This window comes from Dryobates pubescens, chromosome 11, assembly GCF_014839835.1.
Source record: "Dryobates pubescens isolate bDryPub1 chromosome 11, bDryPub1.pri, whole genome shotgun sequence".
Lineage (NCBI taxonomy): Eukaryota > Metazoa > Chordata > Aves > Piciformes > Picidae > Dryobates > Dryobates pubescens.
In genome coordinates, this window is record NC_071622.1 from 6,897,302 (window position 1) to 6,924,987 (window position 27,686).

A 27,686-nucleotide genomic window follows, 5' to 3' on the forward strand; every position below is an offset into this window, starting at 1 on the left:
GAGCCCCATGGGTTCTGCCAGGCTGCCCACATGCTGTCACATCCCATGGTTTCTGCGAGACCTGGTCCTGAGCTGGAAGACTGTCCAGAAACAAACTGGGACAACTGGATCTCTGTCTCACATCCAGTACTTTGCCCTTCTTGTGTAATCACATCAGGAAGGGAAACTTGTACCATTGTCCTTCCTTTGTAGGGCACAAAGTCATCCAGCCCAACAGGAGCAGCTATAGTGACCGCCCTGATTGCTCTTCAGATCAGCTTCACAGAGGCAGAAATCCACCCACACAGGAGGAGGGGTTAGCATCTGTCATGTGCTGTGACCAAACCCCAGGTGCCCAGGTCAGCCCCAGGTCAGCTCTGCTCTGAACGGACACTGGCCTTGAAGATGACAATGGAAATGAGCACATCCAACAGGGATGCCCTGCTGATGGTCCTGCCCTCACCTCACATGCTGGTGCCACCAAGCTGTGGTGCTTGGGAGCATCTCCTGTCTTCTCTACATAGCCAGTTTAGGGGAAGCATCCTGCAGATCCAGCATTTCTGCAGATAGGAGGCTGAGGATTAGAAGGGAGAGGTCCCAGGAGTCCCACTGTCCCAGGTTTCCTGATCAACTCTTCCTTGCCACCAACATCAAGGACAACAGAGTGACCAGCCACTACCTACAAGCATCACCCCAGAGCAAAGGACTATATTTATGGGGACTACCTCATCCCACCTCTCCCAGAAATTTACCACAGGGTAGGCACCCCATCCTTTAGGGCTGCATCACCAAACACTGTTGGGGACTTCAGAGAAACAGCGCAACACGTTCAAGCCAGGCGGCCCTCTCCTCTCCAGCCACCCCAACTTTCCCAAGCAGAGACAAATGTAGACCAGGCCAGTTGGGAGAACTGGACTGGGAAGGCAAAGCCACGAGCTACAAGAACGTAACATCATCCTGAGACTGGAGCCAGCGCCAGTGGGCATCGTACTCCGTGTGTAGTTTGCTGTTGAGTTTGCAGTTCTCATAGTCAGCCTCGGCTTTTCGAGCCTTCCCTCCTGAGTTCCCCTTCCCCGCCTTCTCCCCAGCCCCTGAAGGCAAGTTGATGTCTCTGCATGGTTCCAGAGAGGAGGGATGCTGGTCCAAATACCCGTTGGCCACCTGGGGCTCCTTAGCAAAGGGGTCATCCTGGGGCAGCCCAGGCAGGGAGAGGTCTATGTGGGGCCACTCATGCTCTGCTTTGCCCTTCTCTTGCTTTGCAAGACCCCTTTCAGGGTCAATCCTGACCCAATCCTGCTCCACCCTGATCAGGGCTCTGCCTGGCGTGGATGCAGTGGCGGTTTCAGAGGCGTTTTGGGAATACTCATCCATGTCATCAGCCAACGTGTCTAGGTAGCTACCGACAGAGATGCTGTCCAGCCTGTCGTTGGGGTCCTGCAGGCTGTCCCAGCTGCCCCGCCGCGAGGCCTCCTGGCTCTCCACCAGGCTGTACTGGCTGCTGGCCAGGCTGCTGCAGCGGCTGGTCAGAGTGCTCCTGTCCTCCAGCAGCCACTTCACTGCCTCGATGCCCTCGTTCACCACCACCAGCTGCTGCAGGATCTTCACGTCAACTGCTCGCAAGTAGGCCTGGTGGGAAGACAGAGAGAAAGGGGTTTGTGAGGGGGGCGGGGAGCGAAGATAACCCTGGTGGCCAAGGGACCCAAGTTCCAGCAGACCCCAGCAGAAGTGTCACCGTGGTGGTTGCAGGTCTCCCTAGCTGCCTGATGAGCAGCACAGCACGTGGGAACATCCAGCAGGCAACCATGCCAGGGGACCCTTTCCAAGACCTGGGGATACAACCATGGCACCCACCAGCCAACAACTCCCCAGGGAAAATACATCTAGAAGGCTGTGTCCTACAGGGACAGGGTAAGCAAGGACCTGGAGGCACCGGGTGCAGAACTGAGCGCAGAGCATTCCCCAAGCTCTGAGAGGTTGATGGTAGGGCGAGAGAACCAGGCAGGGGCATTGATTAGGGCAAGGGTCTGACCCATCAGCACCTTCCTGGTCTGTTTCAGCCAGGTCCCTTCATGCAGTTACTTTCCCACTTCAAGGGTCTACTCCAAGCCTGGTGACCACATGACATGTCAGGATTTTGAGCCTGAGACACCAATCACTCCCGAAAGAGGGAAAGGCGATGCAGGGGGCAGATATTGGTGATCACACCGCTTGCCTTGCAGACTCCTGCCCCTCTGAGCCTGGGGAAGTTCTTTGCAAAACTGGAGCTGCTGCAGAAACATCTGTTTTCCTAACGGAAAGCCCTGCATGCCAAGACATTCCTGTCTGTGTGATACTGGCCGCCAAAAGCCACTGGATTTCCCCTGCGCGGCACGCAAATATTTTGCCAGGAAAGGGAATAAGGCAGCCGTGGGAGGGAGAGGGAGAGAAACCCACTGCAGGACAGGTACAGGCAGCCTGGGAGCTGTCTATGCCCATGGGCTTGTCCACAAACACACCCCATCCCCAGCACCGGCAAGCTGCGATGGAAATCCGTGCAGTCCCCTGGGATCACTCCTAAGCACAGCACCAGGTCCCCAGCATCCGGTGCCCTCAGAGTCACCCCCCGCCCATGAGCGACCCTCTGGTCTCTTGAGACCCCTGTCTCCGGTCCCACAGCAAGCACAGCAACAAAAGCATTTGAGGAAGGAGCCTGGGAAAACTCTGGCCAGGGTTTTAGCATGTGACACTCCTCAGTCCAGAGGACACGAAAAAAAGAGGCAAAGAGATCCAACACCAACCCCACATCCCCCTCCCCTCCCCTCCTCAAGCTGGATTTAAATAAATAATAGCAGTGATGTGCCTGGATTGGAGCAGGAGCCGGCTTTGAAGTGCAGAAACTTCCTTTCTAGGCAAGTTATTTCAAAAACTGCCTACAATGGACTTTTCTGCACACGCTGCTAAAGCATCTGGCCTTGGCAGGGAGAAGACGCGGGAGGAGGAAGGCTGGAAAGCTCTGATGGGGAGGTTCCCTATTTTTCTCTGCCTCATGCAGCTGTGGCTTTCAGAGATGCCATGGAAGGCATCCCAAGAGCAAAGGGTGGGAAAACATTCCCCACTTCCCATATCATTTGCTGCAAAGAGTTGTCTGTTGATTCGCTGCTTTTTCTGGCCAGCCTGACCCCACCGTTGCACTCCAAGAGCCCCCTTCTCCAGCAAGGTAAGGCTAGCATGGGAGAGAGCCTAGGTCCAGCTGCTCTCTGTGTTTCTCCAGATGTGGTGGTGATGGGTCTGATCTGGTCAGTTAGCACCAATCTCATACCAACAACAGCCAAACTGGGGTCTGTCGCACTCCTCATGTTCTCTAGGGGCAGGCAGAGGTAGAGAGCATCCTCCAGGGAGAATATATTCCCTGCTCCCCTCCCCAGCATGCATGAAACCTGCAGGCACCTTCTCCCCTCAAGATATCTAGCCCCATGGATAAAATACCTTCCTCAGACAAAGAGGTAAGAATGGGAATTTGCCATCTTCTCTCACCGCCCATTCCTCAGAGCTTCAACTCTGAGCATTTGGTTTGCTGGTCTCTGCTTGGGGGAATCAGATTTTGGGTTCTCTTCACAGGGATGGGGAGCTAGGGGGAGCCCTGTGCTGGGGTTTGGGCACCCAGGTGCCATTGCCAGGCTGCTACCCCAGGTGAGAGTTGTCCTCGCTTCTCCATCAAACCAGCAAGAAGAGCCAAAAATAAGGAAGAAAAAGCCTTTGTGAGCTGAGGTTAATAACGCACGGCCAAGGCCAGGCCTTGCAGAGCATGGGCTGACCCTGCCTGCACCTGGGCAGGGCAAACACCACTAGTGCTTCCTCCATGAGCAACCCAGGACCTTTCTACTCTGATCAGAGGGCAGCCTGGAAGCTGCTGCAGAGGGAGGATGAAAGCAGAGGGAAGATGAAAGCTTTTACTTGGATGGGGAATACCAGTTTGGCAAAGGCACGGGTGCAGAGCACCCCGGCCCCCCAGGTGGCAGGCAGGGGCGTCAGTATATTTAGGCTCTTTCCCTATGGAAACCACACTCATTCCCTCCCGCTCCAGTGTGCGTGGGAGCGTCCCTTCCCCCAGCAGCACTTGAACCCATTGCCCAATCTCGCCACGTTTCCCGCAGGCGCAGGCATCATCGGGATTTGATCCCTCCACAAAAAGAGAGAGGCAAGAAAACTGCCACCGGCACTCCCACGGTTTTAGGGAAAGGCTGCCAGCAGAGCCCAACCCTTCACCAACCACTGGAGAAGCCTCATCAGGAAGTGAACCCCGGGAAAACTCCCAGTGATGTTTGTGCCGTGTCACCCAGGGGTGACTCCCAGTACGGGGCGGGAGGGGAGACGGGGACAGGGACCCGCCAGCATGCCCTTGGTGAAGGTCCCTACCCTAAATCCTGTTCTCTGGGACACCTCGGTCTCTGCCGGAGCCAGCGCCAGAGGAGTGCGTGGAGTGAGGGAGGAAGAACAGAAGTGGATAGAAGGGTCCGTGGGACCTGCGGGGTGGGATGCTCCGCGGGCCGGGAAGCAGAAGACCAGGGGAGTAGAGGGCATGTGCTGGAGGCTGTTAACTCACACAGGAAAGCGCGAAAGGTGGCAGGGTCCCCAGAATGCAAGCGAAACGCGGGGCATTATTAGGGGACCGTAACCCCAGGGTGGGCAGGCAGTTACCGAGGGGATGTAGCTACCGTTGGAGGGGAACACGGACAGTTACGGGGGGCACGCAGTTATTGAGGGGGTCGGCGGGCAGTTACGGAGGGTGTCAAGCAGTGCTCTCGGTGCGGCGGGACTCACCAGCTCTAGGCGGAGCGCCCGGAGGCGGTCGGCGAGCGGCAGGCGGGCACCGCGGGCCGGTGCTGGTGGCGGTGCTGTCGCCGGCGGTGCGGGGGCAGTCTCGGCCCGCAGCCCCCGCAGCAGCCCGGCGGGCGGCCGCCGTCCCACCTTGCCGACCAGCTCCCGCAGGTCGGCGGGCAGCGCCTCCCCACCGACCTCCATGCGGGTGGGGCGGCAGCGCCGCGTGGGGCGGCGGCCGCACTGTCACCCCGCACCGAGCCCCGGCCCCGCCCCGGGCCCGCCCCCCGCCTCCACCTGCCTGCGCACCAGCAAGGTCCGCCGGGGAGCGCAGAGCGGCGCACGGGGGTGGGGATGGCCCCGGCCCCGCCCCTCGCGGCGTCTCTGCGGCGCCGGAAGCGGCGCGGTTCCGCTGGCGCTGAGGGTTCGCGGGGCGGTCGCCGCACCGGCACCGCTGATCCGGGCCCTGCCCAGCCCGGCCTCTGCCCGCTCCGCCTTAGCTTCACCGCGCGGACCGTGAGTAGCGCGGCCGGCACACACCCTCCGGGCCGCGCCGTCCGGCTTCCCGCCCACCCCCCGGGCTCCCCGCTGTCGCGAAGCGCCTGAGCACTCCCCATCCTCCGCTCCTGCTCCGGGAGGGCCGCCGCTCCTTTTTGCCTCCCTCCTTGGATGCCTGGCTCTCCCTTCCCCCTCCAGCGTCCCACTTGCCTTCGCAAGCCCTCCTCACAGCCCTGTGTGCCTGCGATACCCGTCCATCCCCTCTCCGGCATTCCCTTGAGCGCTCCTGGTCCCCCGGTCCTCCTCTCCCTCCTCCGGCAGCTGCTGTGAGCTCTCCAACCCGTAACTGGTGCTCTCCGCGCTGAGGAGGGGCCTGATTGGAGCACCAGGGCCGGTTCTGCTGGGCCTCTGCATCCCTCCCCGGGCCCAGTAGGTTGCGTGGGGGAGCCTGGCCTCACCCCGGCAGGGCCCCTCAGCCCCAGGGGTGCCGGGATCTCCGTCAGGCCTGTGGTCCCCGTGTCTAGGCTGGCTGCGTCCCTGCAGCCGGCGATGGTGCTGCTTCACAGCCCTGCTGCTGCAGGTGGGCATGGTGCCTCTCCCTACCAGGGACCCCGCAGGACAGCCGATGGCACCTCTGTCATTCCTGCTGGTCAGCCTCTTGGCCGCTCTTCTCTTCCAGAGCGTGGGAGTGTGCCCACCGCACTGCAGCAGTCTTGCTAAGGGGTTGGCCCGAAACAGAGGTCCTGACAGGCTCGTATGTTCTAAGGTTTCCCTTCACCCTGCTTACAGTCCTCCAGCGATCCGTGGCCTCCTGTATTGCTGCCTGTGGGGCTGGGGGTGCTGGCAAGTGAGGAGGCTCCGTGGGCCCTTTGCTTGTGTTACAAGTGCCGTTCATGGCTGCAGCTTGTGCCAGGCCCTGTCTCTCCTGGGGAGAAGGTTTGAAGGGGCTTGCCTTTCTCACCCTGCACCCATCCCATCCTGGCAGGGAGCCCTGATGGACATGAGAGTGGAGCAGAGTGCATCCTGACCCCTGCCAGCCTCCATGGCAATGGACGAGTGGAAGCCCAACCCTGCTGCCAAAGCCCACAAGAAGCGGAGCTGGTACCTGGCCTGGAAGTACAAGCTGATGAACCAGCGTGCGCTGCGGAAGCTGTGCCAGGTGAGTCACCCTCGGGGTCATGGTGGATTAGGAGGGATAATCTGCAGGATTTGCAAGTTCATGGAGCAGCTGTGGAGATGGAAGTGGGTCTGCTGGCAGTCCTGAGTGACCCTAACATGCTGGGAAAGCTAATTTTGCCCTGGAAAAGCCACCTCTGATGGCTTTGTGCTGGTTTGTGGGAGGGTCTGCCAGTTTAGCAGCCCCTTCCAATGGACCTATTGGGTGGCTGTGACAGGAAATGCAATTATCCTGGTGTCACTGGGAGGCTTTCAGCTGGAAACCTGACCAATTCTTCCCTCCTGGTTCCATACCCATGCCAAGTGCAAGCAAGACTCGGCCTGCAGTGGGAAACCATTCTTGCCCCGTTTGGTTTGCAAACCAAGACTGGTATAATGCACAACAGGTGGACAGAGGAAATAGGACTGGGTAACAGGATCTCGTGCCCCAGAGACAGCTGGTGTCTGGGAAAGCCTCAGGCCTGGTCGTTTGTGCTGTAAACCAGCTAATCCTTGGTGGAGCCAGTGTCCTGGGGGTGTCTGGGGATGTAAGGACAGGAAGGATTTAGCCCTGTGGCAGCAAGCTGCAGATAAGGGTTGTTCCTGACATGAGCAGAGCTCATAAAATCTGGCAGTCTCTTCCTGTGGGAGGGAGCAGGGGAAGATTTTGCATATGCCTGGCAGGACAAAGGCTTGTGAGGGTTCCCTGAGGAGGGAGACTGCTCAGTTCTGTGTCCCCTGTGGTGCCCAGGGTTTGGTCATTCAGGCTGACACTGTTCATTGTACTGGGGGCAGTGGGCTAGAGTCTGTCTGCTGTCATCTCTGTCCCTCATGGTACTGCTGCAGCTTACAACAGATGAAAATTCGGCTTGAAATACAGTAAACTAAAGCTGCAGGTATGAATTAGGCAGGTCTGCAGCAGTTGAGCCCTTCTGCAGCTGTGACTGAGCCAGCCTTGATAGATCTGGCTGCTGGTCTTGCTCTCTGCTGCCTAACAAAGTCACCAAGGCTGCTTTCCTACATCTCCAGGATGGAAGGTCTGGAGATGTTGGTAAGGTGGCCTTGCTGCTGGCCACCAGGCACAGCCTTCTTCTTGCCACGAGCCCAAGGCTAGGTTCTTTCCTAATTAAAAGCTTTCTGTGCATAGATCCCAAAAAGTGCTCTTACCCTGATTGAACAGCAAATGAACAAGCCAAAATGCCACAGTGACATTTATGTCATCCTGTCTTATTGCTGATTTTCCATCTTCCTCAGTTTCTTCTTGAACCAATTTGGTTCCTCCTGGCATGGGGGCTGGTGGTGGAGCCCTGCAGCAGTGTTAGCTTTGGGGTTAATGGCTACTTGGGGTTTTGTGTCCTAAATCCAATAGCAAAGCCTTCCCTTGCTGTGTGACTGTCCAGGGCAGCTTTTGGCCTCCTTTTTGGGCTGTGTCAGGGCTGTAGCTACTGGGTTAGGGACTTTGCTCCCATGTGGAGCTGTGCAGCCACAACATGCTGCTGTCACCTTTCCACCATGAAGATCATGGGCCCTGGGTTACAAAGCTCCCTGGGTCAAGTAAAGACAAATTGCTTCAGCTGAAATCTTGTCTTTGAATCCTACATCCCAGGCCAACATTGCAGCTCTAAGACCATCCTCTTGGCCATGGGTAGATATGTTCTTGCAGTTTACACTTGTAGGTGGATTATTTCCCAACATCAGATGTTTGTGGTTCAAGTCCTCCTCCTGTGTGGCTCTGTCTCAGAAAAGGCCTTTTTAGTGTGGAGTAGTTGCTGCTTTTCACTGGGTCTGGATACCAGGATAAAGTCTGAAAGTGAGGAAGAGAGGAGCAAAATGCATTTAATTAAATATGAGTGCTTGCAGCAGTATTGTAGTCTTTTCTTCCCCCTCTTGATCTGGGAGCAGCAAGGCCATGAGCAATGGTGATAATCACAGGGAGTGGTGTCCATAGCCCCAGACCTTTCCATAGCCCCCTGTGTCAGCATCCACATGGACTGCCTTGAAGTTTGCTGCAGGCAGTAAGGCTGCAGCCTCTGGTACAGTGCAGTTTCCTGAAGTCAGACCTCTTCCCAATGCCTTGCTTTAGTCACACAGCTTCTTCTCTCCTGCTGAGTACCCTGAATACATCCTCTGGTTGCAGAGAGACAAGAGCAGTGATGCTGCAGGAGAGGCAGGAGCTAAGGTTACCCTGGGAGCTGTAACTCTGAATTACCAAACTCCTTGCCTGCAGACACCCTCAGCTTTGGTGCAGTACCTTAGCAGGAGATTGCTTGCAGATCTGGAAGCAGGGGTATGTTGGAAGTGGGTTAATTCTCACGTAGCAAGAAGTCTGTGCTCTCCAGCTGATGCAAGTGTTTCACCCTAAAACTCAGTCATCTGTATTTCCTTCCCTTTGCCTTTCCCCAGGGAAATGACAGATGCTTATGATCCCTTGCAAGATTTCCTTGGGGTGCCCTGCAGCCTTTGCTTGAGGTTGTTACTTACAAGTTGCTAACACAAAGTATCCTGCATTGCAGACAGGTGCTGTCCTCTTCCTGCTTGTGACTGTAATTGTGAACATCAAGCTGATCTTGGACACCAGGAGAGCTGCTTATGAGGAGGAGGAGGAGTCTGCACAGGACTATGGTGAGGGGCAGCATTAGGAAACCGAGGGAAGGAAGTGATTTCTTGAAGTTGGGGCAAGCTCGTGACCATCTGCAGCATGAAAGGCAGGTCTGTGCATGTGGGTTTAAGAAAAACGAACAGAAAAGGCTGTTGCCACTCCTGGTGTGTCTGCTCAAGGCTTCAGCACATTTGGCTGCAGAGGTGTATGTGGGATAGCTGGGGCCAGACCTGTTGCCATTTCGGATTTCCCTCACCTGCCATTCCGTAGATTCTGATCCACGGCTTGGTGGACTGAGATACCTGGTGGGCATTATCTTCTGGAGGCTTGGCTGGGCTAGCACCAAGCAGGGACAAGCCTGCCAGAGACTGGGCATTTCTTCCCTGTAGATGATGAGATGCTGAATGTGGAGGTTCCTAGGCACCCTGTCAGCAACAAGAAGGTCTTGGATGTTGAGGTGTACTCCAGTCGGTCTAAGGTCTACGTGGCTGTGGATGGGACAACGGTGAGTGATGAGTGCTAGCTGTCCCTGTGAGCAGATGCTGGATGAAGCTGAAAGGTGAAGCCTCAAGCAGTGGGTGGGAGCACTTCAGTGGGTAGCAGGAAGGTCAGGAGTGGATCTCTCTCCTGCCTGAAGGACTTTGGAATTATCCTGCATAGCCTTCTCTGGCATCCATCACTGCCATGAGCAAAACCAGAATGTCACAGGAGAGGGACTTGCCCCTTTTCTGGTGTCTCTGCTGTGCTGAATGGGCAGGGAATAAGAAGTCCTGGCTTTTGGCTCTCATCACTTCTTCACTTGCAGGTCCTGGAAGATGAGGCTCGGGAGCAGGGAAGAGGGATCCACGTCATCGTCTTAAATCAGGCCACGGTAAAGCATCCCCTTGTGTCTGTGTCCCTTACTGAGTAGTGTTTGGCCTTGCTCTTGTAACTGCTGAGTCCATGAGGCAAAGGGCAGCCAGGAGAGAAGTCCCCACATGCTTGTTTGCCTGTGGTTTCCAGAGCATGACACAGTCACCCAGAGAGGCCCTGCAGTGCTTCTCTTGTGCTTACCTCGCTGTCCTTGGGGAGCAGGCAGGAGAGGAGTTGTTGGCTGATGCTGTCCCATGGACCTCAGTGCACTTTGTCATGAATGAAAGCCTAAGCTGAGCTTGCCTGGGGCCTGACTTGCTGAGGTACCAGAAAAGTAGCATATTGTGTTGTTCAGGGACTGAGGCTTCCACAACAGATTCTGCATGTCCTGCCCATAGAGCATGCAGATGTATCTGATGTTTGAATCCCAACAGGGTCATGTGATGGCCAAGAGAGTCTTTGACACCTATTCTCCACATGAAGATGAAGCCATGGTGCTTTTCCTCAACATGGTCGCCCGAGGCCGGATCCTGATCTTCACCATTAAGGTACATGACCTTAGTGTCAAAAGGGAGCTCACCTTGAGTTAGCATGCCCTAAAGCTCCTCTGGACCATTACCTCCTGAACGTCATCAGGCACTCCCAGGTCTAAATGTCACATTCCCACTGGGCTGTGCCTCCCAGGCAGGATCACTTGCCTTGCCCTCTTGCTCTCCCTTTTTACTACTGGTGTGTGCCCAGTAAGGCATGAAAGCAAGAAGCAAATGTGTCAGTGTGGACCAGTAACCACGAGGTTAGGTGGAGAATGGACATGAGGAAATATAAGGATGTGGTGGGACCCTTCTGGGTCCCAGTTTCAGGCTTCACAGTTGATCTGTGAGAGGGTAGAAGGGCTCTGCAGAGGGAGCTCGACCTACTGGACAGATGGGCAGAGTCCAACAAGATGACATTTAGCAAGTCCAAGTGCTGGGTGCTGCACTTCGGCCACAACAACCCCATGCAGAGCTACAGGCTGGGGTCAGAGTGGCTGGAGAGCTGCCAAACAGAAAGGGACCTGGGGGTGCTGATTGACAACCACCTAAGCATGAGCCAGCAGTGTGCCCAGGTGGCCAAGAAGGCCAATGGCATCCTGGCCTGTATCAAGAATAGTGTGGCCAGCAGGAGCAGGGAAGTCATAGTGCCCCTGTACTCTGGAGTGGTTAGGCCACACCTTGAGTCCTGTGTCCAGTTCTGGGCCCCTCAGTTTAAGAAGGACATTGAGACTCTTGAACGTGTCCAGAGAAGGGCAACGAGGCTGGGGAGAGGTCTGGAGCACAGCCCTGTGAGGAGAGACTGAGGGAGCTGGGGTTGCTTAGCCTGGAGAAGAGGAGGCTCAGGGGAGACCTTATTGCTGTTTACAACTACCTGAAGGGTTGTTGTAGCCAGGAGGGGATTGGTCTCTTCTCTCAAGTAACCAGCACCAGAACAAGAGGACACAGTCTCAGGCTGCACCAGGGGAAGTTTAGGCTGGAGGTGAGGAGAAAGTTCTTCAGTGAGAGAGTTGTTAACCATTGGAATGGGCTGGCCAGGGAGGTGGTGGAGTCACCATCCCTAGAGGTGTTCAAGAGGGAATTGGATGTGGCACTTGGTGGCATGGTTTATTCATGAGGTCTGTGGTGACAGGTTGGACTCAATGATCCTTGAGGTCTCTTCCAACCTTGGTGATTCTATGACACTGAGAGCTGTGCTGTTTCTGGGCTGCTATGTGAGCAGCTCTTCAAGGTTTCAGGTTTAGCAGTGTGAAGTGCTGCTGAACACATAGCCCTACTTGAGAACAGTTTGGTCTTTAGGAAACAGTAGTCCATGGCTCCTCTGACATCCCTGTGAGTCATGATAAAGCCACCAACCAGCAAGTTTAGTGGCACAGAAAGCATAACAACCTGCTCTTGGAGGTTTGTGGCTAAACTGGTTCAAGGGTAGATGTGGGCTCTGTGTGTCTTTGGTACTAATGGGAGTTCTTCCTTGTCAGCATCAGGAGCCAGACCTCAACTGAACAGTTATCTTTTATTCTAGGATGAAGGCTCCTTTCACCTCAAGGACACAGCCAAGAATGTCCTGAAAAGCCTGGGCAGCCAAGTTGCACCATTTCTGAGCTGGAGAGACATGTGGACATTTGCAGGGAAGAAGGGAGGTGAGTCTAGCAGCTGGGTGAGAACAAATCTAGTTGTGGTCTAGTGGTCTAGTGTTGGTCTAGTTGTGAGGTCTGTTGGAACAGGTTGGACTTGATGATCCTTGGGGTCTCTTCCAACCTTAGTTACTGTGATACTGTGAAATCCAGCCCATCCCCAGCACACTGTATGGGCACAGAGCAGGTCACAGAGAACAGAAACTCCATTCCCAGGGACAAGGGAGGGGTTGGAAGTCCTTTCAGCAGCTCTCCAGAGGCCAATGGGGAAAAACTGTCAAACTGCCATGCTGAATTACAGCCCCAGTCATGCCTTGGCATGGCAGGGATGGGCCCTTCCAGATAGTCCTGACCCTGTGTCCCTGCTCTAGGTGAAGTGTATGGGGAGAAGCACGCCAAGTCGCCTGCCCTCTCTACGTGGGGTGACCCTGTGCTGCTGAAGACAGAAGTTCATCTGACATCTGTGGAAGGTAAGAAGATTGACTCTGCAGTGCCAGGTACCTCTGGGAGGTGTCTGCCTGCTGCTCTTTGTGTTTCTGAGCCAAAGCCTTGGGTCTGGTAGCAGCTTCCCAGGATGGATTTAAGATTGTTTGAGGTGGGGATGATAACCTTTAAAATAAGAGAGCAGCTTCCTTTCTTCCTGCTCCCATGGCAGTTCCAGCCATTGTCAAGAAATGGGGACATGGTCTGGCCATCTGTCACCTCTCCAAACCAGGCCTGGTCTGGTCTTTCCTGGCTGTTGGCCTCAAACACATCCCATTACTGCTCAGAGAGACCATAGGTGGGGCTGGCTTGAGTGCTTCTGTGGTTATATCTGGCATCCAGAATTGTTGCTTGGTGATCCATCCAGGGCTGGCTTGCTGATGGCTGAGTGTAGGGGGAAGCATGTGTGTGGCAGTGCAGCCTGAAATACTCAAGATGAGACCATGGGGCTGAGCAATCTGTCCTTTTTTTTGTTCTCTCCTTGGTGCTTCCAGATGCTGAGTGCCACTGGCCTGACACCGAGCTGAACCGCCGCAGGAAGAGGTTCTGCAGCAAAGTAGAAGGCTATGGCAGTGTCTGCAGTTGCAAAGACCCCACACCCATTGAGTTCAACCCTGATCCTGTGAGTGCAGGTGCAGAGTATTCAGGGAAGGCTCCAGGAGGGAGGGCTGGGCTGGACCAGATGTTTGCAGCTCAGATTCAGAGCCCTGTTGTTACTTAAGCTCTTTCTGAGTGGTGAAGACTCCCCCATGGCAAGCTCTTAACCCCAGCAAAGGTAAGGTGAATCTGCATGGTCAGGCCATGTTGGGGAAGGTTTGTTCCCTTGCTCTGTCTGCCCTAAGCTGCCAGCTTACCATCTAGGGATCTAGGGACATCAGAGTAAGCAGCATAGCCTGGGTGTTTGGAGATGGAGCAGCTATCATGGCCTTTTGCTGTCTTAGCACAGGCTTTGGGTAGAGGTCTCCAGTTGGATGAAAGCTGGGATTTGGGAGCTGTGTCTGAGATGGCAGTGAGGGGAGAAAACTGGCAGGGTCTTCAGCAGTGCTGAGCAGAGATCCACTTTGTTGTTGTGGTCCTGAGCTAAGGACTAGGACTGTGCAGCTCTGCTGTTTAACAGCAAGAGTGATCCCTACTCCCTGAATCCTCCTTTCAGTGGCATAGAATCGTTCTGGTTGGCATGGCCTCCTCCAACCCCAGTCACACACTCTTTACTCTTGCAGCTCAAGGACAATAAAGTCTTTGATGTGCCTGTAGCTGTTATTGCAGGGAACCGCCCCAACTACCTGTACAGGTAAGCACTCCTGGGGACACAGCTTCTCCCTGTGCCACAGGGCCAGACATGGCTCAAGCCCTCCCCTTCATCCTGCTGTCAGGATCCAGCCTCCTCCTGGGGTTGCATGAGCAATGTGGGCAGACGTGCTTGGACAGAGCCTGGGGTCCTTGGCCATGGGAAAGGGAAGAGGGGAAGAGCCCAAGGGCAGTAGGTCTTGTTCTGTAATCATGCACCCTTCCCCCACCCTAAGGGATCCATACCCCTCTGGGTGGCCTGGGCCCACTGGAGCTTTGCACTCAGGCCCCTCCATCTCCCCCCAGGATGCTGCGCTCCCTGCTGTCGGCTCAGGGCGTCAATCCACAGATGATCACAGTCTTCATCGATGGGTACTATGAGGTGAGAGCACTCCCTGAGGTCCCTGTAGCCTGGTCCTTGGCTCCCCAGCCAAGAGTAAGTGATGCTGACCCAGTCCTTGGTGGGTGGCAGACAATGAGCCCCTTCTTCCTCCTGCAGTGGATCATGTTGTTCCTCGCCCACTCCTATGCAAATTCAGTCAGCTTGGCCAAACCATGGGAAGTGGATAAAGCTGTCCTGGCCTTTCCCAAAGCCCAGGGTTGTCATTCCAGTGTCAGAAGGGGGCCAGTGTGCAGGAATGCATTTACCATGCTGTGCTCTCCCCATCACCTTCTTTCACTGAGTATCACCAGCCCTTTGAGCAGGGTCTGAGAGTAACACCACCTGTCCATCTCCTTGCATGAAGTAGAACAAAACCAGTTCAGCTGTGCCTGTCCAGATCCACACTCAGAAGTGAAGAGACCCTAAATGGTCTATTTTCACAAGGCTCATGAAAACTGAGGCCAGATAGGGGAGAACTGGCTCTTTAGAGAGCAAAGACCTTCCCATCAGCTCAACCTTAAAAAAACTTTGGAGTATCCCACTGCAAGCCTTGGCTCTCTGGCAGCAGGATGTGTGCTGGGACAGGCATGTGGGATCTTAGTAGCCCTCATCTCTGCAACAGGCTGTGAGATATTTTATGGTTGCCTTGTGATGGGGGTGAGGAAGGGGACAGGCTCATTCCTTGGCAGGCCTCTCCCACCACAGCCAGGTTGTGGGGCTGGTGGACCTGGTTTCTTCATGCAAGCTTTTATTGTAGCACATCAGTGTGGTTAAAATAGCAGCATCCATTGCCATGGCAACTGGAGCAGCATCCCTTAGCTACAAAGGGGCAGCCTGGATGGTTGTGCTGCTGTGGTAGATTCCAGGAAAAGGGGGAACAGTTGGTGCAATGGGAGCTCCTTCTCCCTTTTGTGCCTAGGAGTGGGATGGACAGTAAAGGGATAGAGAATGCCAGCCCAGATATGGATTACTTCTCACCCCAGTGCTGATGTGCTTAGTCAGAGATGTCCCTTTCTTGGCAATTGAGAGAGAAAATGAAGTTGATCATGGTCTTGATATTAAGCAGCTGGTAGGTGCTCCTGGCTATAGCAGTTTTCTTTCTGCACTGTCAGTTGGAGATGAGGAATTTGGGGCATCTCAGATATTCTTGGATACACTTCTGGCCCTGCAAACTGGCAGGGCCAACAGAAACTTAGGGCACTATTCAAGGACTGAAGGGCCAAGAGGGTTTGGTGAGTTCCTTGCTGTGAGGTCCACAGCATGGCATCATTTTAAGCTCACTTGCCCCCAAGAGGAAAGCCACATGCAGGGGATTGCATAGGCATACTCTTGTCTCAGGGAGCTGATACTGGCAGAGTTGGTGGAGAATGTATCCAGAGCCTTGCATTTGAGCTTTGTATCTTCCACTGCAGGAGCCCATGGATGTTGTGGAGCTGTTTGGCCTCTCAGGAATCCAGCACACTCCCATCAGCATTAAAAATGCCAGAGTTTCCCAGGTGAGAAACCTTTCCCAAGTTCTGGGAGAGTGCTTTCCTGGAACATGGGAAAGCATTTGAGGGAGGCAGGCTTAGCCCCTCATCTGTGTCAGGTTGGTATTAACACAGGCAACGATCTGTCTTTTCTTGCAGCACTACAAAGCCAGTCTGACTGCAACCTTCAACCTGTTCCCGGTGAGTGAGAACCTCTGGCTGCATCCTGTCTTGTTGCTTGCCTGTGGGAGCAAGACAATGCAGGGTTTTCCTGGGAGAGAGACATCTGTGACCCTCATCTCCCAGGAGCTGGAATCAATCCTCTGGGGCAGGGAACAACGCAAGCAGGTTGGTCTTTCTGCTCTGTCCTTTTCCTCTCCATCCTTCTGATGTTCTTGCCTTACAGGATGCTAAATTTGCTGTGGTTCTGGAAGAAGATCTTGACATTTCTGTTGACTTTTTCAGGTAAAGCTGTGGGTTTCTGTTTAGGTGAGACATTTCCTAGAGGCTTTCTGGTTGTCAGGAGAGGCTAGATCCATGCCATGCTGCAGCTCACCTGTCTGAGGCTGAGCACTCCCTAGGCAGTAGCCATAACTGAGCTCTGCCTGCAGAGTCTTGAATCCACTGTCCTGGCACTTAGTGCAGGGTGGCTCTGGGGTCTGGGATCTCTTCCTGGTTTGCTTTTTTGGGGATACTTACCTAGTCTGTACACATGCTTGGGACTGCCCCATAGCAACAGGACAGGGACAGTGTCTAACAGGACTCCTGTTTCTTCTTAAGGAGGAGATACACCAATGGAGTCAGAGACAATGTTGTCCCTTCCCCAGCTTGCTGGGGTGCTCCTTCCCTGATCTCACCAGCATCAGCTATTTTAGCCCATGAGATGGGTTAGTCCCAACACTTTCAGAGGGGGCTTCTCTCTTGATAGAGAATTTGCCTTGGTTTGCATGTGGGAAGGATGCTTGACCAGGGACTGGGCAACTCTTTTCTCAGCTTTCTGAGCCAGTCAATACACCTTCTAGAGGAGGACGAGAGCCTGTACTGCATATCAGCTTGGAATGACCAGGTAGGTCAGGGAAGGGTGGTGGAGTGGGAACACCTCTGCACTGTGATGTTCCCATGTCAGGCTGGGGTCCAAGTTCAATCTTTAAAGCAAGGTGTCCCCCAGACTATCATCCTACATGGGTCTGTCCCCAAACCACTACCTGGGGTGTTCAGAAAGGCCCCTCAAATCACCCTCCTATCCATGCCTGTGTGCTTCCCAGTGGCTGTCCCCTGCTTCCTGTGCTGAGACCCTCAGTAGAGCAAGATGCCTCCTCTTGGTGAGACAGGGGTGCATTCAGGGTGCTGAATTTACATTATAGGGCTATGAGCACACAGCTGAGGACCCCTCGCTCCTGTACCGTGTGGAGACCATGCCAGGCCTGGGCTGGGTGCTCCGAAAGAGCCTGTACAAGGATGAGCTGGAGCCAAAGTGGCCAACCCCTGAGAAGGTGAGTACCCTAGAAGGGCCCTGTCTTCTGTCTTAAGGAGAAAGTTCTCACAGAAAGAGTAATTGGCCATTGGAATGTGCTGCCCAGGGAGGTTGTGGAGTCCCTGTCCCTGGAGGTGTTCAAGAGGGGACTGGACGTGGCACTTGAAGCCATGGTTTAGTTAGTCATGAGGTGTTGGATGATAGGTTGGACTTGATGATCCCTGAGGTCTTTTCCTACCTTGTTGATTCTGTGATCCTGCATCTTTGTCTCTGCTCATCAGCAGCTCCTGGTCATCACCCAGTCCCTGTCAATACAGCTTCTGGAAGGGCCCTGGCTCTGCCTGGGAATATACCCAAGCAAAATAGCCTTGGAGCAGACAAGTAGCTTGAGAGCTGTGTAACCAGCCCCAGAGCTGACTGGGACCGAAGGGGCTAAAGGTGGTGGTGGGCAGCCAGAAGGGTCCCTGGACGGTCACATTGCCAAATCATGTCCCCAGACCTGAGTGTGAGTGGCAGTTTCTCCTCCCCAGCTCTGGGACTGGGACATGTGGATGCGGATGCCCGAGCAGCGGAGGGGCCGGGAGTGCATCATCCCTGACGTCTCGCGCTCCTACCACTTCGGCATCGTCGGGCTCAACATGAACGGCTACTTCCATGTGAGTGACTTCCCTCAGCACCCAGTGGCCTTGCACTCAGCCCTGACTCTGCCACCTTTCCAAGTAGCAAGGTTGTATGGTTTAGCTGATTGGGTAGTGTTGGATGATAGGTTGGACATGATGATCTCGAAGGTCTCTTCCAACCTGGTTAATTCTATTCTATTCTATTCTAAGGGCTTTTGAGGTGACCTCCAAGTACAAGGCCCTATGAGGAACGGCTGAGGGGGCTGGGGTTGCTTAGCCTGGAGAAGTGGTGGCTCAGGGGGGACCTTATTGCTACCTGAAGGGAGGTTGTAGCCAGGTGGGGGTTGATCTCTTCTCCCAGGCAACCTGTGACAGAACAAGAGGACACAGTCTCAAGCTGCACCAGGGGAAGTTTAGGTTGGATGTTAGGAAGAAGTTCTTCCCAGAAAGAGTGATTGGCCATTGGAATGTGCTGCTCAGGGAGGTGGTGGAGTCACCATCACTGGAAACATTTAAAATAAGACTGGATGAGGCACTTAGTGCCATGGTTTAGTTGACTGGATGGTGTTGGGTGATAGATTAGACTTGATGATCTGGAAGGTCATTTCCAACCTGCTTAATTCTGTACTGCTCACTCCTTACTGAACCCTCTTTTCCTTCCCTCTCTTTTCATCCCAGGAAGCCTATTTTAAGAAGCACAAGTTCAACACAGTACCAAATGTCCAGCTTAAAAATGTGGAGAGGTGAGTGCTGGCCAGATCTGGGTGGAGCAGCTGTTTGACTTGACCCTCGTCCCCTTGCTCTGAGAACCTCACCCTTCCTCGTGGACCGACAGCCCTAGCCTCCAGCCCCAGCACACTGGCCCTTGCTGGGGAATCCTTGCAGTGTGTTTCTGTGAGGCTGGGGTCAGCTACCCTGTGCTCCTGGTGGATATATTGAAGGGCCATGTTTTTGCTGTTGCATCCTCCAGGACACTTTGGCACTCCCTGCTCTCCATTAATTGGCTCCAGCCTGCCTTTTAGTGCTGCACTGAGGCACTCTTAAATTTGGATCATCTTGGGATCTTCTCTGCTTATCAAACTGTCTGACTCTGCCCTGATCTCTGTGTTCTCTCCTTCCTCAACAGCTTGAGGAAGGACGCCTACGAGACTGAAATTCATCGGCTTCTGGGGTAGGTTCCTGCAGAAAGGTTAGGAGGCCATGGGGCATAATGGGGCAACCAACCAGGACAAAAGGTGTCCACAGCCACTGCTTGCTTGTCTGAAATACTCTGCAGTGGGAAAAGGGAAGAGATTGTGGTCCCTTCTTACTCTGTTCTCTTTCTGTAGTGAGGCTGAGGTTTTGGACCACAGCAAGAACCCCTGTGAGGACTCCTTTGTGCCCGACACCGAGGGCAAGGTCTATGTCATGTTCATCAGGATGGAGCAAGAAGCAGATTTTACCACCTGGACTCAGCTTGCCAAGGTGAGGCCCCTGACATAGCCAGTCCTCACCCCTGCACTAATCTTGGCATCACTGGGAGGCATTTGGCTCTTGTTCTTGGGTTTGCCTGTGGCATAGATGCGGCTCAGCAGATGGCTCCTTGCTGTCCTTGGGCGATGTTAAAGTGCTTGTTCACAGAAGGCACTGGGTCATCTAGGATAAATGCTTGACTCAGTGGAGAAGATGGATCTCATGACTTTCTTATGTGGCACCTCAGGGCCTAATCTTGTCTGGTAGTTTCCATCACTTGCCTGGAGGTTGTAACCAAACCCCTGTCCTGAGGCAGGAGTGGGAGTGGGTTACTCCTCTCTCTGCTGGTGGTGGCCGGGCATGTGCTGCTCTGCACCGCCCTAATCGAAGACTGCAGGCCTCTGCTGGATCTCAGAGGGGCAGGGGTGGTGGCTTTTCCCTTCCCATGGGAAAGCTGGCCCTGGTGTCTGTCCCCTGGCTCTGATGCCTCTTTCTCTCTTGCCACCATTGCAGTGCCTCCACATCTGGGACCTGGACGTCCGTGGCAACCACAAGGGGCTGTGGCGGCTCTTCCGCAAGAAGAACCACTTCCTCGTGGTGGGGGTCCCTGCCTCCCCCTACTCGTGAGTAACAGGCACAGCAATCTGGGTGACACCTCCCCCTCCTCATGGCATTGTCCCCTGCCTGGTACACCTGTCCCAGACCAATCCTGGGACATACCACACCCCTTTTTCAATCAGTGTGGTGGGAGTGGGGACAGGATACATGCCCACGGCTGGAGAATGCCCCAGTGGGAAGAAGATCATGCCAAGAAGGCCAGGCAATGCTGTTGGGAATTGGGATCCTGAGGGGAACCACTACCCCTGCCCACTCCCAGCCATGTTTTTTGTCATCTGCAGGTCCAAGAAGCCCTCATCAGTGACCCCAATCTATATGGAGCCTCCTGCTAAGGAGGAGGGGGCAGCGGCAGTGCCAGCAGTTGCTGCAGCAGAGCAGACGTGAGACTGGCAGCTGAGAAGCGCAGGGGACCCAGGTGAAGACAGAGGCCCCCACAGTGCAGAGACAGAGGTGGCAGCAGCTCTTGGAGGCTGGTAGCTGGACATGGACTCCCATTGCAGGCTGCAAAATGAGATTGCAGAGTCCCTCCAGCCCCCTGTTGTGATGTCCCTCTTTCTGGCACGGAACAGGGTCCTTCCCTGTAGATATCCCACCCCCTGCCCCAGGAACTTCTGGTTTTTAACACAGACTCTTTACTAACGCTGCTCCTTTTGCCCCCTGGCTGGGCAAGGTCAGAGGAAGGAGATGCTCAGCTTGGGGCTGGAGGGGGCCTGGAGAAACACTTCTGCTTCCCTTTTTGGCCCTGAGTAGGCAGCATGCTCCTGTGCAAGTGCTGCAGCCTACCAGCTGGGTGTTATTTATTAAGTCTTGCCTGGCTGGCTCTGTGCCCACTCGTGAAGAGGGGATCTTCCAGCATCTGTTCTGTCTTCTGCACAATGGATGCACCTTGAAGACTGTCTGAGTTGGACATCTCCACACACACTGGCTTCTCCTCTTGGGCTGCAGGGACTGGTGCAGCCCAACTCGCAGGCCAAAGGCGGTGCTGAAGATCGGAGCTTGCCGTGAGGGACAGGCGGGAGAGTGGTCAGGTGCCCCCTTCCTTTCTCTGCAGTTCTGGGAGGTGGAGATGGCTGTAGGTGGAAGTGGACCAGGCTATGTGCTGTGGCATAGACCATCCTCACCCACCTTCTCTGTGGGGAGCAGCCCAGCCCCCCCAAAGTCATGGAAGAGGGGGTGAAAGTGCCTTGCAGAGCGAGATGGGAGCAGCCATCGGGCATCCTGCCATCTGCAGGGGCAGGATGGACCAGGGTCCTCTGGAGCAAGAGGTGCTGTGTATGATCCTTGACTGTGGTACTGTACCCTTCTCTCCCTCTTCCCTGGCCAGACACCCCCAGCTTTTGCTGAAGGCAGAGTGGGTATCTTCTCCTGAACCCCTCCCCTTACTGTGGTACGTCACTAGCAGGGCGGCAGGGAGCTGAGCCAGGATGGGCAGCCTGGCTCTCCTGCTGTGGTACACCCCTCATGCAGAGGGAGGGGGGTCCCTGTCTCCCCTCCCGTGCCTTAGAAAGGACCCCAGGGCCCCTCCCACCCCCAGCCACTCGGTACTAATGTTGCCTCTCCCTGCACTGGGGCCAGTCCTGGTCCCCTGGCTCAGTACACCTCCCTGTGTCATCCATGCAGCAAGACCTCTGCTCTCTGCCCTGGTCCCCAAGCCTTGGGCAGGGATGCCACAGTCAGACTTGCCCTTGGGAGGAGGATTTGCTGCTCATCCCTTTTCCTGTGGTTGCAGGGGCTCTTGCCCTTCATTTTCTCACTGTGAACTGAGTGTTGGGGTCTACACTACACTAACTTATTTATTTATTGCTTGTGGGAGGGGGAGGTAGGAGGAAGGCAGCAGGGAGAGTTGGCAGCCCCCAGTCTGCACAGGGGCGGTCGTGGAGGCTTGTTTCTTCTTCTGCTGGCTCCATCCTCTGTTGCTCTCCTTTCTCCCTTGCCCAGCATAGGAATGAATAGTTGTGAGCCCAGGAAATCTGCTCCTTTGGCCAAAATGAGCCCTGTATGGATGCAGCACGGCTCTGGCATGACTGCAGGCATTCTGACCCTCACAGCCACTTGCATGCCTGTCCCAGCAGCAGGGATGGATGTAGAAGGGAAATGAGGTTGTGGGATTGGATTGGCACCCTTGAGACTGCAGTACCAGGCTTGGGTTCAGCCCTGCCCTCTCCAGTGCTGCCCTTCCCTTAAATCCTGCTCTGGCAGCCAGTGGGCAGATGGCCACTCTATGCTGGCCCATGGGGTAAAGCAGGTCCTTCCAGTGTGATGGGAAAGGGACTTGGCTTCTTCCTGGAAAAAGCAGCTTGCTTCCTGCAACTTGCTTTGGAAAACTTCTGCAGCTCTCCACACTGATGCCTTCTTGGCATCTCTGTTCCCAAGGCCCAGATTCCTTTCTCCCTGAACTAAATGCACCCCCTTTCCCTTCTTCTCTGGCAGTGCTCAGGCTTGGCTTCCTCCTCACTCCTCCTGGGGCTGGGGAAGGTGGTTCTATGGATAGGGAATGACTAAATTGCAAGTTCCCCTCTCTGCTGCCTGCCCTGCAGGGCCCAGGAGGCTGTGGCTCTGCTCTCAGAGATAGGAGGGCTTGACTGGTGGGCTTCAAGCTCTCTGCACACAGCAATGTGCCCGCTGAGTGCTGCTCTCCCTCCCTCCCCCTTCCTCCAGCAAGGCAGTGGGGTGGTGGCTGGGGCAGGGCTGGGGGGTGGGGCAGGGTGGGGCTCCCAGGGCTTGCTGCTTTCGGAATCAAATTATTTTTTCAAGAGTAAACATTGCAAAGCTGTTCAGCCTCCTGTGTTCCATAGCTGACTGGGAGGGTGGCCCAGCTCTGGGCTCCTCAGCTCTGGGCACCTGCCTGGAAAGGAGGGACCGTTGTGCACAGCGGGGCAGCCATGGGCTAATGGTGGCCTTAGGCTCCTGCCCTGTGGCTCCTGTGCCAGCAGAGGTCCTCCGAGCTGTGCTGTACGGTGTCCAAGTACAGGCTTGAAAGCTGTTCCCTCCTCAAGCTTTTATCTTCAGTTCTTCAATGGAGGGAAAGTCTGACCAGGTGCCTGGGGACTTTTGGCTGGCAGAACTCTGTCCTGCCACCTCTGACTGCTGTCCCTGGAAGACTACAGCCTCATGTTGTAGCTGGAGGGTACTGGACCCCTGCTACAACTGGAGCCAAGACCTGACACTTCAAATCATGCCAGCCCCTGCCTGCTTGTGGCCAGGAGGGGCAAAGCAAAAGCAGGGGCTGCAGGAGGAAACTCCAGCACAAGCACTGCTGCAGCATAGCAGCCTTTGCTTCTCCCCTAGGGGTGGGTGTGGGCAGGGGTGAAGCAAAGCCAAGCAAGGAGCAGAGGGTCCTGCCATGAGGAAAAATAACTGCCACAGCCTCTGTGCCTTTTGCAGGAAGCCCAGGAGACCTCTCCATGTTTCAACCCCTGTGGGGCAGGAAGCTCTGTAAGGGGTGAGACTGCTCCCATTTCTAGGCCAGAGATCACAGGACCCAAACAAAAACACAATGGGAGAGTGTCAGCCACCAGCATGGACTGGCTGCAACCTGCATCCTGGACCAGCTGCCTCCTGCTACCCTCCTGAGCCCTGCAGCAAGGCTGGGCATTTTCCTGGGCAGCTGCCACTCCCTTCTTGAGACCAGGCACAGCTTTCAGGGGGGCACCTCCTTGACAGTGGCTTTTTGCCAAGCCCCAGGGTCCTGCCAGCCTCCACATCCACCTTCTGTCAAGGCCAAACCCACAGTGCTGAGCTGCTGCCAGGACACTGGAGGTGAGAGAAGGATCTGCTTGCAGGGACTGACACCCATAGGCAGAGCCCTGCAGGGTGATGTGGGTTTAGGTTTGAGACCCACCACATCATGTTCACCCTCAAGGGCCTGTCTTTGCAAACTGCTGTGTTTATAGGAGCATCCCCTCCTGAAATGGAGGGCAGGCTCTAAAAGCAGGTTAACCCCCCTGAAGGGGAGCATCTGTGCCAGACTGACAGAGGGCTCATTGCCCCCCAGCAATGGTGATACCAGTGGTCATTGCCTGAGGTGGTTTCAGTCCTGGGGGGTGGGGTTTGTTAGAGGAGCTGGGTCACTCCCCATCCTGCCCTTTCCTGGGGTCCTGCTCACCTCCCAGCTCAGCCCACAGGTGCTGGAGCATCCCTGGGTGGCCAGGAGCTGGTCGGCTGCCTGACCCGTCGCCTGCCTGCCCTTCCTGGGCAGCTCCTATAGCTTTGCCCCACGTGGCACCAGCTTTATCTCATGCTGCCCAAGCTGTGGGTTCCCAGGTCTCTGTCCCACAGAGTACCCCCCCTGCAGCCCAGCTTCCCTGGCTTTGTGCAGCCGTACAAAGGAGAACCTGTCCAGGCTGCTCCGTGTCCCAGGAGCTGGCTGATAATTAAACAAAAGCAAAATAGCCTTGGCATGAAACTTGACCTTTCCAGAGCTTGGTGGGGGAAGGGCAATTCTGCATAATTCCTGGTGGTGGTTGTTTTTATGTGTTCTGCTTGTTGGGCAGTTCTGTGCCGGGGGAGCAGGGAGTCCCCGTGCTCTGGTGAGGGGAGGTGGGACACGAGGTGCAGGCTGACCCTTCCTGCAGCACCTTGGCCCCTCTGTGGGCCACAGATGGAGGGAAGCACCATCTAGCCAGCATCCTCTGAGATAACAGACAAGGATGGAGGAATCTCAGCTCTGGAGGGCTGCCAGTGCCCAGGGCGGGCTGGCCCTGTCCCCATTGCTGCGTGGGAGGGAGGCAGTGACGCTGTGCCTGAGCCACCTTCATTCCAGCTCGGGGAACTGAGCCAAATTTTTCAGCACTCTTTGCCTTTATAAAGAGCCCAAACCACTCCAAGGAAGGGACTCTACCTGGCTTCTCCCCTTGACCCTAGCGGTAGAGGGTCCCTCCCCTGTGCTCAGCTCACCCCAGCCCCTTGCCTCCTGGTGTGGGGCTGCCAGCTCCTGTGCCCGCGTCCAACAAAGCCTGTCAGCAAGTTAACCCTCAACTGGGTACTCAGGATTGGTGCTGCAGCAGTGATTGCACTGTGCCCTGCCCAGCATGGCACCCTGGGTTCAAGGCCAGCCCCTGCCTTTGGAACAACCCTTTCATCTCCTCTGATATTCCGACAAGTAACTGGGGCACATGTGGCGCTGCCCAGCGAGCACCCCTGAGGCTAGGTAGGCACCCAGGATGGCTTACTGCTTGAATGAAGAGGAGGAGGAAAAGAGGTGCCAGGGAGGAAATCTGTGCCAAGGAATGGGTGCATTGCCTCACTTCTTCCCTCAAGCCAGCCCGTGCCCTTCAAGGATGTCTTTTCCTCCCCCGTACAGGAACATCGCAGCCGGGAGGGCGGGGGAAATCCCCCACAGCAGGCACACCTTGGGCAGCTGATGCCAGATGAGTTTGCTTTTACTGCTTAATCACTCCCTTTATGAGCACAAACCTAAAGAGACGTGATTCCTCCTCCCACTCCCAGCCAAAGCTAATTCCCAGGCAGGAGAGAGGGCAGCTCGTCTGGTGAAGTGCTGGGTGCTGCTCACTCCCTGCCAGCAGACACCCCTCTGCCTTGCCTTCAGAGTCACAGAACAGTTTGGGTTGGAGGAGACCTTAAATATCATCTAGGTCCAACCCCCTGCAAAGGGCAGGGACACCTTCCACTAGGTCAGGATGCTCAGCACCTCATCCAGCCTGGCCTTGAACACACCTTCCAGGAAGAAGGCATCCACAACCTCCGTGGGCAGCCTGTTCCCGTGTCTCACCACCCTCCCTCTAAAGAATTGCTTCCTAATACCCAATCTAAATCTACCTTCCTCCTTCAGGTCATTACCTCTCATCCTGTCATTACAAGCCCTTGTGTAAAGTCCCCTCTCTGCTCTCTTGTAGGCCCTTTTCAGGTACTGGAAGACCACTATAAGGTCTCCCTGGAGCCCCCAGAGGCCAGGGGGTCTCAGCCACGCTGCCATTCGCTCCTGCCAGCTCTGCCCATCCCACATTTCTGCCGTGGCAGCTGACCAGGCTGGTTGGCACACACACAGGGCTTATTGTCCACAGCGTGTGGCACAACTCGCAGGCAGGAAACACTGAAAGGTGCATGGCTGGAGAGAGTAGTGAGCCAAGCTCAGGCAAGCAGCAGGGCACCTCCTGCAGCCCCTGTGAGGGAGGCTTTTACCTTCTTGCTTTTCTCCCATTCTGTGTCATGGGTGGAGAAGAGGAAGCTTTACCCTAGCACACACAGCCCAACAGCTGCTTGGCGCCTCCAGCCCAGGGACGTGTTCCCAGAGGCAATAAGGAAATCTCTGGTTGCCACCCTGTATACCCAGGGGCTTTTTCACCTCGTGCATGGATGGCACAACTGCCAGCTTCTGGGGTGCTGGCAGGGACCCTGGACTACCAGTCTCAAGGAATTAGGCAAGGTTAAGGATGCAGAGATGCCTAGTGGCACCCACATGGGTTGGTGGGAATGGATGGGGGTGTGTTCCAGAGCTGGTGGGGACCAGCTATGATGGAGTCTCCTCTAGAGAGTCCAAAAGCTCTGGAGGTGCCCAGGCAGTGGGAAGTGGAGGGCAGGGCCACAGTGAGAGCACAGGGAGGCTGCACGGGTCTGGCTTCCACCCTGCTGCTGCCTGGCTGACCAGAGAGCCCAGAGCCGGGAAGGGCACTAGAGAGAAATCACACTGGGGAGGAGAAACTGGTCATTCAGGTTTGCCTGCTGGGTTACTGCCAAACCTCAGCACCACAGAAAGGGCCTGGCCCTCTTCCAGAGAAACCCCATGGCTGGGGAGATGCATGAAGCCAGGAGCCAGGCATCACCCCCAAACCTGCTCCAGCCCACAGGGGTGAAGGTGAGACAGTGTTTGCCCAAAGCCAGCTTGCAAGGAGAGCTTAAAAAGCCCTGATGTCAGCCACGAGGTCACAAACATGTGGTGGAACTAGGATCTTCACCCACTCACAGACAAAGGGGAAGCCATGGCTGTTTCCTGGCAGCTTCTCCCCACTGCCTTACCATGGGGCAGGGCCAGAACCCACATCCCTGGAGCCAAGTCATTCAGAGTGGGCAGTGGGTTCCTGTGCCCATCCCACTGCCACCCAGCTGCTCCTGCCAGCATGCTGAGTGCTGGATGGTGCCAGGTGGATGCCAGACATCAAGGGGCCCCCGCAGTGGCCCAGTGCAGCCCTGTACCCAGTGCAGGAGTTGATAAGGGGGTGCCATAGCAGGCACGGCGCAAGGCAGTGCAAGGGGAGGCTGTTTGCACACTGGCTTTGTGCCCTGCTGCTATCACCCTGTCCTTCACTGCCACCACCCCACAGCCCTTGCATGCTGCCCCACAAACAGGGAGGTAGGAAGCCTCATGTCAAAACCAGGGAAAAGCAGCCCTCAATACCACCTACCCCCCCAAAACACCTGCCTTGGCCTCACTTTGGAATGGGGAAACAGAGGCACAGCCAGTGAATGCTCAAGGTAGGGTGGTGCCAAAGGCAATGCTGGGGAAAGAGGCTGGCTACCCCCCAGCCAGCCCATGACACCCACCCTCCCCCTGCATAAAACTGGAGGTGGCACCACACAGGTAGTGTGGGACAAGGCTGGGGAATAGAGAAAGTCAGAGATGGGGCTGGCAGGACCTGCTCCTTCTCACCACCCCAGGCTTCCTATTCTGGGGTCCCAGGGCCAATGGGGGCACCAGTCCAACCCTCTGCAGAGCCATTCCTGCCTTTCAAGCCAAGCTGCTGCTGAGTCCAATGGCAGCTGTTGGGGAGGGCAAGGCAGGTTTGCATGTTGATGGTAGCCCCCACCGCTCCCCGGCTGTTGTGCAAACACCAGCCTGCTTGTTTCCAAGCACCCAGGCAGGTGAGGAAGCAGAAGAGAGGGAGGGCAGTGGAGGCAGGC

The 27,686-nt window shown here is 55.5% G+C and overlaps 2 protein-coding genes across 2 annotated transcripts; one reads left to right on the forward strand and one right to left on the reverse strand.

The window, feature by feature from the left end:
* Nucleotides 1-542: 542 nt before the first annotated feature.
* LURAP1 (leucine rich adaptor protein 1) lies at nt 543-5,097 on the reverse strand. Its single transcript, XM_009901983.2, has 2 exons — nt 4,780-5,097; nt 543-1,605 (listed from the first exon to the last, which is right to left on the reverse strand). The coding sequence occupies exons 1-2, from the start codon at nt 4,978-4,980 to the stop codon at nt 916-918; spliced, it is 891 nt and encodes a 296-aa protein (XP_009900285.1). The 5' UTR covers nt 4,981-5,097; the 3' UTR covers nt 543-915.
* Nucleotides 5,098-5,174: 77 nt separating this feature from the next.
* On the forward strand, nt 5,175-22,491 carry POMGNT1 (protein O-linked mannose N-acetylglucosaminyltransferase 1 (beta 1,2-)). Its single transcript, XM_054165360.1, has 22 exons — nt 5,175-5,292; nt 6,260-6,433; nt 8,943-9,051; nt 9,418-9,533; nt 9,834-9,899; nt 10,315-10,428; nt 11,933-12,050; nt 12,416-12,514; nt 13,022-13,149; nt 13,748-13,818; nt 14,121-14,196; nt 15,609-15,692; nt 15,825-15,866; nt 16,072-16,130; nt 16,659-16,731; nt 17,030-17,158; nt 17,670-17,795; nt 18,438-18,502; nt 18,886-18,930; nt 19,088-19,223; nt 19,725-19,834; nt 20,111-22,491. Exons 2-22 carry the CDS (start codon nt 6,317-6,319, stop codon nt 20,211-20,213), a joined length of 1,986 nt encoding a protein of 661 aa, XP_054021335.1. The 5' UTR covers nt 5,175-5,292; nt 6,260-6,316; the 3' UTR covers nt 20,214-22,491.
* The last annotated feature ends 5,195 nt before the right edge of the window (nt 22,492-27,686 follow it).